This window comes from Odocoileus virginianus, chromosome 6, assembly GCF_023699985.2.
Source record: "Odocoileus virginianus isolate 20LAN1187 ecotype Illinois chromosome 6, Ovbor_1.2, whole genome shotgun sequence".
Taxonomy (NCBI): domain Eukaryota; kingdom Metazoa; phylum Chordata; class Mammalia; order Artiodactyla; family Cervidae; genus Odocoileus; species Odocoileus virginianus.
The window spans coordinates 71885134-71897485 of NC_069679.1; the positions used below are offsets into that span (position 1 = coordinate 71885134).

The following is a 12352-nucleotide window of genomic DNA, read 5'->3' on the forward strand; positions in this document are numbered from 1 at the left end:
ACCTCTAAAATACATCCCAACCAGCAATTTCTTATGATAAATAATAACTACACGGAAAGATACTGAGCCTTATTTACCTTACATAAAATATTTTAAAGCTATGTATTCTGTAGCCAATTAAAAGTGCTTCAATTAACTTTACTGTGATTATTTTAACCTCTCAGAATCCTATGAATGAGGTTTAAAATATATATATATGCTAATTATAAATATGATATACATGTTCATGATAAAAAAATGCCACTAATTCCAAAGGACATATATTCAAAAGTGAACAAATCACCAGTTCTTTACTACCAGAGTTCTGAATCACCTGTGTCATCGTCTTACAGATATTTCTTACATATATGTCAGCATATACATATTTTCTTTTCTTAAAACTAATTAATTAATCATTTTTGGCTGCACTGGGTTTTAGTTGCAGCACATGGGTTCTCTAGTTGTGGCAAATGGGCTTAGTTACCTCACGGCACATGGGAGCCTCGTTACTCAACCAGGAATCCAACCCACGTCCCCCGCATTGGAAGGTGGATTCTTAACCACTGGACCACCAGGGAAGTTTTAATTTTTTTTCTATTTAACTATAAATAGAATCATTCCATATAAACTGTTCTGTACCTTGCCTTTATCACTTAATGATAGCCTAAAATATTCTGCATAAGCACATGCACAGAACATTCTTTCAGTATTTCCTGTATCAATGATCACCACCTCTATCAGTTTGAGACAAGATACTAGGTATCCTCTTTAATATTACCCCTTTTCATTTCCTAGATGCAATCTGTCTCCCATTCCTGCTGACTTTATCTCAATTATCTTTCAATTTACTTTTCTTTTCATCTCAGCAGTCACTACCCTAGTCCAGCCTACCATTATCTACCCTCCGGATTAGTAATCTTTCACCAGACTCTTTGTAAACACTATGTTGTTCAATGGCTCAGTTGTGTCTGACTCTTTGTGACCCCATGGACTGCAGAACGCCAGGCTTCCTTGTCCTTCATCATTTCCAAGAGTTTGCTTAAACTCATGTACATTCATGAATTGGTGATGACATCCAACCATCTCATTCTCTGTCGTCCCCTTCCCCTCCTGTCTTCAGTCATTCCCAGCATCAGGGTCTTTTCCAATGAGTTGGCTCTTCGCATCAGGTGGCCAAAATATTGGAGCCTCAGCTTCAGCATCAGTCCTTCCAATAATATTCAGGATTGATTTCCTTTAGCACCACAGTTCAAAAGCATCAATTCTTTGGCACTCAGCCTTCTTTATGGTCCAACTCTCATATCCATATACTGCTGGAAAACCACAGTCTCCAGACTACTGGAAAAACCACAGTTTCCAGACTACCAGAAAAACCACAGCTTTGACTATACAGACCTTTTGTCGGCAAAGTGATGTCTCTGGTTTTTAATATACTGTCTAGGTCTATCATAGCTTTTCTTTCAAGGAACTAGCATCTTTTAATTTTTTAAAAATTCCATTACTCTAGAAGTCCCAAATCCTTAACATGGCCTACAAATCTTTGCCCTCCTTTTTTCCAGGATCATCTAAACTTCCAACACTATAGTTTTCCTTTAGTTTCTTGATATCATTCTTTCCTCCCACCACCAATGCCTATGTACATATACTTTCCATCATTCTGAAATGTTCTGCCTATCTTCGCACCTAATTCATTCCTACTAAACCCTTTAGATATCAGGTCAAACTTTACTTTCTCAAGGAAGCCTTCCCTAATCCTACAGTCTGGGTCATGTTGCTCTGTTATGTGCTATTACAGAACCAGATTCCCTTTTTAAAGAGCACTTATCTCAAACAAATGTGACCTAGGTAAACTAAAAACACTTCTGCACAGAAAAGAAAACCACAGATAACAACAAAAAAAAGACAACCTACAGAATGGGAGAAAATATTTGCAAACAGTACAACCGACAAGGGACTAATCTCCAAAATATACGAATAGCTTGTACAGCTCAATATCAAAAATCAAACAACCCAATCAAAAATGAGCAGATGACCTAAACAGACATTTCTCCAAAGACATACAGATGTCCAAAAGCCACATGAAAAGATGGTCAACATCACTAGCTATTAGAGAAATGCAAATCAAAACTACAATGAAGTATTACCTTACACCGGTTAGACTCAATTCAGTTCAGTTCAATTGCTCAGTTGTGTCTGACTCTTTCCAACCCCATGGACTGCAGCATACCAGGCTTCCCTGTACATCACCAACTCCTGGAGCTTACTCAAACTAATGTCCATAGAGTCGGTGATGCCATCCAACCATCTCATCCTCTATCATCCCCTTCTCCTCCTGCCTTCAATCTTTCCCAGCATCAAGGGTCTTTTTCAATGAGTCAGTTCTTCACATCAGGTGGCCAAAGTATTGGAGCTTCAGCTTCAGCATGAGTCTACCCAATGATCATTCAGGACTCATCTCCTTTAGGATGGTCTGGTTGGATCTCCCTGCAGTCTAAGGAACTCTCAAGAGTCTTTTCCAAAACCACAGTTCAAAAAGATCAATTCTTTGGAGCTCAGCTTTCTTTATAGTCCAACTCTCACATCCATACATGACTACTGGAAAAAACCATAGCTTTGACTAGATGGACCTTTGTTGGCAAAGTAATGCTTTTTAATATGCTGTCTAGGTTGGTCATAGCTTTTCTTCCAAGGAGCAGGCGCCTTCTAATTTCATGGCTGTAGTCATGATCTGCAGTGATTTTGGAGCCCCCAAAAATAAAGTCTCTCACTGTTTCCCCATCTATTTGCCATGAAGTGATGGGATGCCATGATCTTTGTTTTCTCAATTTTGAGTTTTAAGCCAACTTTTTCACTCTCCTCTTCTGCTTTCATCAAGAGGCTCTTTAGTTCTTCGCTTTCTGCCATGAGGGTGGTGTCATCTGCCTATCTGAGGTTATTGATATTTCTTCTAGCAATCTTGATTCCAGCTTGTGCTTCATCCAGCCCTGCATTTTGCATGATGTATTCTGCATATAACTTAAATAAGCAGGGTGACAATATACATCCTTGATGTATTCCTTTTCTGATTTGGAACCAGTCTGTTGTTCCACATCCAGTTCTAACCTGTTGCTTCTTGACTTGCATACAGATTTCTCAGGAGGCAGGTAAGGTGGTCTGATATTGTCATCTGTTGAAGAATTTTCCACAGTTTGTTGTGATCCACACAAAGGCTTTGGCATAATCAATAAAACAGAAGTAGATGTTTTTCTGGAACTCTCCTGCTTTTTCGATGATCCAATGGATGTTGGCAATCTGATCTCGGGTTCCTCTGCCTTTTCTAAATCTGGTTAACAGCCATGTCAAAAAGTCTACAAATAATAAATGCTGGAAAGGGCACAAGAAAATGGAACCACCCTACACTGTTAGTGGGAATGTAAACTGGTGCAGCCAGTATGGAGAATAGCATGGAGGTTTCTTAAAAAACTAGAATCAGAGCTACCACATGATCCTGCAATTCCACTCCTAGGCACATATAAGGAGAAAACTATAATTCAAAAAGATACATGCACCCTAATGTTCATAGAAGCACTATTTACAATAGCCAAGACATGGAAATAACCCAAGTTCCATCGAAAGATGAATGGATAAAGAAGATGTGATATTTACACACAATGGAGTATTACTCTGCCATAACAGCGTTACCAAAGGGGAAAGGGGAAGGGGAGAAAAGTTGGGAGTTTGGGATCAACATATACACACTACTATATATAAAACAGATAACAACAAGGACCTACTGTATATATAGCACAAGGAACTATATTCAGCATCTTGTAATAACCTATAATAGAATAGAATGTAAACAAAGAATGTATAGCTGAATCACATAGATGTACACCTTGAAACCAACATAACATTGTGTATCAGCTATATTTCAAAAAAAAAACTCTTTGAAAAGAGAGAAAAAGTAAATAAAAAGCACTTATCTCAGTCTGTAATCATGTATTATTAACACAGATATCAAATTAAACTCTCTCCCCCACAAGGAGACTATAAACGCCACAGAGCAAGAACTATGTCTTATTTGCTTACCACTTAACATCTGTCTGGCACATAGCAGGAGTTCAAAATAATTTATAAATATGTGAAGATAGATCTACCTTAAGTGTCAAAGAATTCCCCTCAACAGATGTCATAATTTCTTTATCTAATCTCAGAATGATGTTTAACTGAGTTTCCAGATTTTCACTATTATAAACAAATTGCTAGAATGATCACTCATGCCAGTATATATCTATAGATGTAATTCTCAAATGTAAAACTGCTAGTCAAATGAAAAGTGCACTGAAATTTTTAACTGATATTTTCCAAACTGCCCTCCTAAGAGGTTGCAAAGTATCCTCCAAGCAATCAGCAATGTGTAAGAGGACCCACTTCAACATATCAGGTTGGCCAAAAAGTTCATTTGGGTTTTTCTGTAAGACGTTAAGGAACCCAATACTTAATACTTGATTTATATAATCATAATCTACTGTTTGGCTGGGTGTGGGGCAGTAGAGTGTCAGGTTTTATGTAAGAGAAGTGGGGTTGTATTTTTTTTTTTGTATCTTAATATCATACTAAGCACTTAAAATTAAACATTAAGTTTACTATTGCTATAAAAGAAGTTTCAGCAAATGAGTTGCATAGACAAAGCTAAGTGATTAGGAAAATGTTTCATCATTGACAGACTGTGGAAAATTTGTGTATTTTAAGAGTCATGTATTAAGTTCCCAAAGATTCTCAAAATCACTTTTCCAATCATATTGACTATTTTTCATTCTGAGGCTTTAGTCCATGTTTCATGCATAGTACCAAGGCAGTAAAAAAGGAGGAGAAAAAAATCACAATAAAAATATTCACACATAGGAATATACAAAAAAAAAAAGTAAGAATATACAAAAAAATAGAGAAAAATGCTAACACTTCAAATTAAACTAGTTTCTTCTTCAAGATATTAACATTTTGGTGTAGTTCCATTTTTTCCTCCTCACACATCTCATAGCATATATAACTATTAATTGCTTCTTCTCATTAAACAGTGTAGCACGTACATTTATTTCTTCTATGACCTTGAATACAGAGGATTCTTCTTCAGTCTCAAGTAGCAGTAACAAAAAGCACCTACAAGGCACCCCCTTCTCCAGATCTTCACTATGTTCTTAACCTCTTAAAGCTTCCATTTTCTGATGTGACAAATGAAGGCATTAGTTTAAATGAACTCAAAAGTTACAAGATTAAGGATACCACTACAATATTGTAAAGTAATTAGCCTCCAATTAAAAAAAAATAAATAAAAACATCTATTCAAATAGAAAAAAAAAGATTAAGGATAAAATCCCTTTTGATTTAACTCTTCTGATTTAAGATTTTATAGAAGATACCAGGCCTGTATTTAAGAAAGCAGACATCCACTTCCTTTGTTCCACCATTAGTAAGCATGTTCTGCTGAAAAAAAGTTGATTACTTGATTCTTGATAATTCAGAATTTTTAGGTATTTCAGGATTAGTATTTTCATCAGAAGTGGTCTTACTTGTAGTGATTTCAGGTTATATACCAGAAATTCTTATTTAAATATAATGAGAAGGCTTCTGGTGCAAGATGGTAGAGTAGAAGGACATGTGCTCATCTTCTCCTTCGAGAGCACCAAAACTGCAACTAGCTGTTGAACAACCATAACAGGAGGACACTGAAACTAAAAAAAAAGATAATCTACATCCAAAGACAAAGAAGAAGCCACAGCAAGATGGTAGGAGGGGCACAATCACAATAAAATCAAATCCCATATCCTATGGGTGGGTGACCACAGACTGCAGAACAATAATTCCAAAGAAATTCTCCCACCACTGTGAAGGTTGTAAACCCCCACTTAAGGCTTTACAGCCTGGGGATCTGACAGAGACTGGGAATCCCCAGGTAAACTGGTCTTAAGGGCAACTGGATTTGATTATAGGATTTCCTTGATTACAGGACTTGTTTTTACAGTCAATAAAAACGAGACTGGGAGCTAACTGTGGCTCAGATCATGAACTCCTTCTTGCAAAATTCAGATTTAAATTGAGGAAAGTAGGGAAAACCATTAGACCATTCAGGTATGACCTAAATCAAATCCCTTATGATTATACAGTGAAAGTCACAAATAAACTCAAGGGATTAGATCTGATAGAATGACTGAAGAACTATGGACTGAGGTTCATGACATTGTACAGGAGGCAGTGATCAAGACCATCCCCAAGAAAAAGAAATGCAAAAAGGCAAAATGGTTGTCTCAGAAGGCCTTACAAAGAGCTGAGAAAAGAAGAGAAGCTAAAGGCAAAGGAAAGATATACCCATTTGAATGCAGTTCAAAAGATCAACTGACTGGTTCCAAATTGGGAAAGGAGTATGTCAAGGCTGTATACTGTCACCCTGCTTATGTAACTTATATACAGAGTACATCATGAGAAATGCCAGGCTGGATGAAGCACAAGCTGAAATCAACATTGCCGGGAGAAATATCAATAATCTCAGATATGTTGATGATACCACCATTATGGCAGAAGCGCCTCTTGAAGAAAGTGAAAAAGGAGGGTGAAACAGCTGGCTTAAAACTCAACATTAAAAATACAAAGATGATGGCATCTGGTCCCATCACTTCATGGCAAACAGATGGGGGAAACAATGGGAACAGTGAGAGACTTTATCTTTTTGGGTTCACAAAATCACTGCAGGTGACTCCAATTTCAGGTGACCATGAAATTAAAAGACGCTTACTCTGTGCTCGCTTCGGCAGCACATATACTAAAAGACGCTTACTCTTTGGAAGGAAAGTTATGACTAACTGAGACAGCATATTAAAAAGCAGAGACATTACTTTGCTGACACAGGTCCATCTAGTCAAAGCTATGGTTTTTCCAGTAGTCATGTATGGATGTGAGAGTTGGACTATAAAGAAAGCTGAGCGCCGAAGAATTGATGCTTTTGCATAGTGGTGTTGGAGAAGACTCTTGAGAGTCCCTTGGACAGCAAGGAGATCCAACCAGTCCATCCTAAAGGAGATCAGTCCTGAGTGTTCATTGGAAGGACTGATGTTGAAGTTGAAACTCCAATACTTTGACCACCTGTGCGAAGAGCTGACTCATTTGAAAAGACCCTGATGCTGGGAAGATTGATGGCAGGAGAAGGGGATGACAGAGGATGCGGTGGTTGGATGGCATCACCGATTCCATGGAGATGAGTTTGAGTAAACTCCGGGAGTTGGTGATAGACAGGGAGGCCTGGCATGCTACAGTCCGTGGGGTCGCAAAGAGTCGGACACGACTGAGCGACTTAACTTAACTGATTGTGAAAACTGATAAACAAATCTTTTACTACTGTGATTATATAATTATTACTCACTTAATACTACTGTATCATGATTCGTCAACAGAAAAATAATAGAATTCTGTATCACCAAAACTAGGATCTATTAGAGATCTATATGCATATTTGTATAACTGAACCACCTTGCTGTGTACCTGAAACAATGTAAGTCAATAAAACACATATATTTAAAAATAAATAAATACAAGGAGAAAAATCATTAATTATAATCTATTTTTCTTCTTACTAATTCTGTCATTGAAGAAGAATATAAAGAGATTCGCTTTTGAAGTGTATTCTTTTAACTGTCCTAATTAATGGAATTTCACATACAATAAACTGTCAGTTCTTTTCCACATCTAGATTTATAGAAACATGAGGTCTGACCTTGACTGGGAAGCTGCATTTTCCAGTACGAACTCCTTCTTCATCTGTCTGCCACTGATGTGGACGACTGGCCTCTGGAACATAAACATCTTTCTTTCTCCTGAAACTTTGCCGTAGTTTATTCATTTTAATTTTTACAAGCTGTAAAAGAAATATGAAAAGGAAGTTACTACCTTCTCACATATTTAAAGTTTAGATTACGATACTAATAAAAAAACTGTTATCCCAAATCAAAGGTTTTGTTTTAGGGGGAAATGAGCAATTAACATACTTCCTTTTAGAGTAACCCTAAGTTCAAACAAATCATTTCACTTTTTGCAAGGACAATTATAATACTAGTTCTAGTAAAACAACAATAACCTCTTGTAGGATCTGAAGATATGTTATTCTAAGAACTTTCAAGCACTTTAATTGTAATAAACCAATGACTATTTCTACTGATCTACCTCTCAAATCCATTTTAACTACTGAATAAGGAATTTGTACATGTAGGCCAAATTATACACTGCTAACAATTTCTGAAAATATTCTGAAAACTTTGATCTTCATCAAGAAAAAATCATTCTGAAACACTGAAATTTGGGAATCTTTTTGGTTTAAACTACAGTCAGTGTTTTTGTTTTGTTACTGGAAGAGGCACTTCTCTAATGCTTTCAAAGGTACAGAAGAAATCACAAAACTACAGAGAAGGAAGACTTACCTAGTAAGAAACAATGGAGCATTTAAGAGTCAGTGAATAAATATAATGAATGTATCCCTTTATAGAGAAAATCTCAAAATCTGAAACCAATACCTCAGTTTTCTGTTAAGAAGCATTGCTCATTCTTTCCATAAGGGATTTAAGCACTTCAACCAGCCTAAAAGGAGATCTTAACTTGAGAAAACGATGTGACAAAGCTATATAAAGGAAACATCTCTGCCAGGAATGTTAAATAACAAGGGATGGAACATTAATTCCCACATAACACCGATGAAAGACTTGAAAATCAAAGTCTGCATTCAGAGGCAAATCATTTTGTATTTTAAAGTGCATAATGCCACAGCAGAACTATTACCAAATTAGCTAATTCACACAGACAGGCCAATCTTACCACACATTTTCTTAAAAGGTAAAAATTCTGAGAGATGAATGATAAAAATCTCTGGATTTTCTAAAAATGAATTTATTATTTCTCAATTCAAAGTTGATTTATAGAGTAGGTAAGGTGGATATTAAATAATCAAAGGACTGGATGGACAAAAGGTAATCCATTCCTTTGCTTTTAAGTAGATCACTTATTCCTAAACTACTTTAAATGAGAGTCTACCGTAATTCAATAGACTTCCAAAAACAATTCCTTTACCTTCCTTGATAATATATTCTGTTATATACTTTCATATCACATTTCAAAAATTCATACAAATACACATATAAGAAAATAAAAAGCATCCATATCCTTGCTTAAGGTGGCACTCTAAGAATCTTGAGGCAAAAGTCTGTATGATGCCTTTCTTTTTAATTTCTTTCTCTTAGCAAAAAAAGGCTATACACTTACCCAGCTGGCCAAGCCAAACACCTGAAAGTCACCTCTACTTTTATTCTTTATCTGACTAATAACTATGGATTTTATTTCCTTAGTATATCCTGAATTAATTTCCCCACCCACGATGTAAGTTCTACTATCCTCATTTTTGCTTGGATCATTGCAAAAGCTTAATAACTTAATGGTCTCTCTGCTTCCAAGAGAGGTCTACTCCAATCTGTTCTCCTGACTAATGCCAGAGTGCTTTCTAGAACACAAATCTGACCATTACTCTGCTTAAATTCCTTCAATTGCTTCACATCACTTTTAAGGTAAAGTCCAAATTCCCAAGTATGGTGCAAATATTCTTTTTCTCCTGGCTTCACCCACCAGCTCCATTCAATACATGCTAAGCCACAGGCATACTCAACTACTCAGAGCTCTTCAAACAAGGCTGGCTATCTTTCAGAGCTTCTGTACATGTTCCTTCCTCTGCTTAGAAAGACCTTTCTCTATTTGCTTCTGGTTCAAGTTTACTCATTTTCGAAGAGTTAGCTCAGTCTTCATAGAAGCTAGCATTTTTTTTCTGAAAAGCCCCTATCTGGTCCGGGTCCTTTCATTTCATGAGTCCCATGAATACCCTCTGCTTACCTCTATAACTGTACTCCTCAAACCTTACAGCAATTTTCTATTTCCTTTATGGAAAGTTGTATCTTAATTTGTTTACACTTACTTGTTTACATAGTACCCTTGCATCCTAATACAGTGCCTGTCATATATACAGCACACTACAAAGTTGAAGAAATGAAAGATACAATAGATCCCATCCTATTAGATGGTATTTGCAAGGTAGGATAAATGTAGACAGTAAGACCAGAGAATCATCGATGTTGGAAGAGACTGCATTTAATAGTAGGCCAACCTCCTACTGACAAAGGAACTACTTGGACAACTTCCCTGAAAGGAAGACACCCAGTGAAGTGAAGTGAAAGTCTCTCAGTCGTGTCTGACTCTTTGCGAGACCATGGACTATACAGTCCATGGAATTCTCCAGGCCAGAACACTGGAGTCGGTAACCCTTCCCTTCTCCAGGAGATCTTCCCAACCCAGGTCTCCCACATTGCAAGCGGATTCTTTACCAGCTGAGCCACAAGGGAAGCCCAAGAATACTGGAGTGGGTAGCCTATTCCTTCTCCAGCACATCTTCCCAACTCAGGAATCGAATCAGGGTCTCCTGCATTGCAGGTGGATTCTCTACCAACTGAGCTATCAGGGAAGCCCTGATATCCAACCTCTGTCTAAATAGCACCAGTACAAATTTATTTGCTCTTTGTTGTTGTACCATTCTACTGACCAATAAGGATAGCAGACTGAAAGTATCATCTGATTTGGGGGTCTAAATATCATGTCACTTTCAGTATTAAAATGGCTTGACATCAGCGTTTCTACAAGGAGAATTACATATCGGTGACTTTTGAACTATGCTTTAGCTGGCCCTAGAATTTCCACAGAGGAGTCCCTGGTACCACAGGTGTTTGGAAGGAAAGAGGAGGAGGTTAGAAGACCAACACAACTCTCAGGAGGCATTTCAGTTCCTGTCACAGCTTCAAACAGACAAGCTTCTCTTTCTCTGATTTACATGTTGGGGCTCCATGTTCAAGTTTAAGGAAAAGGTTTCACAGCTGGAAATTTTTTGAAAATTAGTGATATATCTGTAACTGTTCTAAAATGAACTTGGTAAAAAGAAAATACATAATCATAATATCTTGCTTGCTGCCACTGGCCTACAAAATAATCTAGCAATTAAGATAATAATTAATACAAGGGAGACCAAACATTCTATTTTCAGGTAATCTATGTATAATGATTTTGCTTACCGAAAAAAAAAGATAACAAGAAAAAATAGAAAATGTTAATTCAAAGTAATGTTTCCTACTGGTCCTCAATAAAGTTAAACTTGACTCCCAAATAAAGAAAACCACACCCTCTGTGGAAGTCCTGGTTGAATACAGGTGAAAAATATATTTTTCTAAGTATAAAACCTGAGAACAAACTTATTTTGTCCTACAAACTAAATTTTTTAAAAATGATATCCCTATTCTACCAGATTTTCAGAGGTCACTGTGTACAACTTAATTGCCCAAATCAGGAAATCCTCTGGTTTATCCTCCTCATCTCTGTTTCTACCAATGCCTTTGAGGGCTTCTTCTACTTTCTCCCACCCACTGTAGATACTCCTCAAATATTAATCCTCCATTGGTGTTCTCTTTGCATTATCACTCTTGGAGAAATAATCAACACAAACTATTATCCCAATTAGGAGCACTTCCTAAATGTACTCTTACCTCTTCCTCTCTTACTTAAATTTCTGTATTTGGGGGCACTGATACTGCCTCAATCACATTAATTTAAAGTTATATCATCACCTCTTATCTCCTATTCCTTTGGTCTTCCTCCTCTGACCCAATTTGTTTGGGTGAGTAAAAACTGAAAATGTACCATGTGCTGGGCCCTGTTATGAATGCTAGTGGATACAGAAATTAATAAGACAACCAGCCTTTAGATGGCTCTCTCCCTTTATAAAAGTTTCATTTCTGCACAACATGGAGAATGTAATAATAGCACTATATACAGTATCACCTAGAAGCAGTCTAGGTTCAGGAAACATTGCCTATAGGAGACACTGCCTGAGTTAGGTTTTTAAAGAACAAAAAACAGTCACATACTGTGGGAAATAGGAGGGAAAAGATTATTTCAGGCAGAGGCAACAACATCAACAAAACATAGATTCAGGAAATCTATGAATTAACTGAGTCAACATGATGTAACTGTGCTTCAGGAAAGCATTCTGCCTAAGAGGATAAGACTGTAAGCCAAGAATTAGCTACACTTTGTCAGGAAAGTTTAACTAATTTATCTGGACAAACAATTTGTGCATCAGGGCAAACAGTTCTCCTGACATGGTAACAGATTGCTCTTCTTGCTATGTCCATTAATTTTAAATGCTGTGTTGCAAACTTTGCCCATCCCAACCAGTTCCCCACCTTCAAGGACCTGCCTTAAACCATCTTGAGTCCAGATCTCAAAACCCCAGAAATAACCTTTCCTAACTTCCCCTAACTGGTAA

The 12352-nt window shown here is 37.0% G+C and overlaps 1 protein-coding gene across 10 annotated transcripts in view; it reads right to left on the reverse strand.

The window, feature by feature from the left end:
• NUMB (NUMB endocytic adaptor protein) overlaps positions 1-12352 on the reverse strand; it is a 156500-nt gene that overhangs the window by 45614 nt on the left and 98534 nt on the right. For all 10 annotated transcript variants that reach the window (XM_020911204.2, XM_070469603.1, XM_070469605.1 and 7 more), the window contains one exon: positions 7724-7864. In XM_020911204.2, the coding sequence (XP_020766863.1) occupies positions 7724-7849 (126 nt within the window). In that variant the 5' untranslated portion in view covers positions 7850-7864. The remainder of the gene's footprint in view (positions 1-7723; positions 7865-12352) is intronic.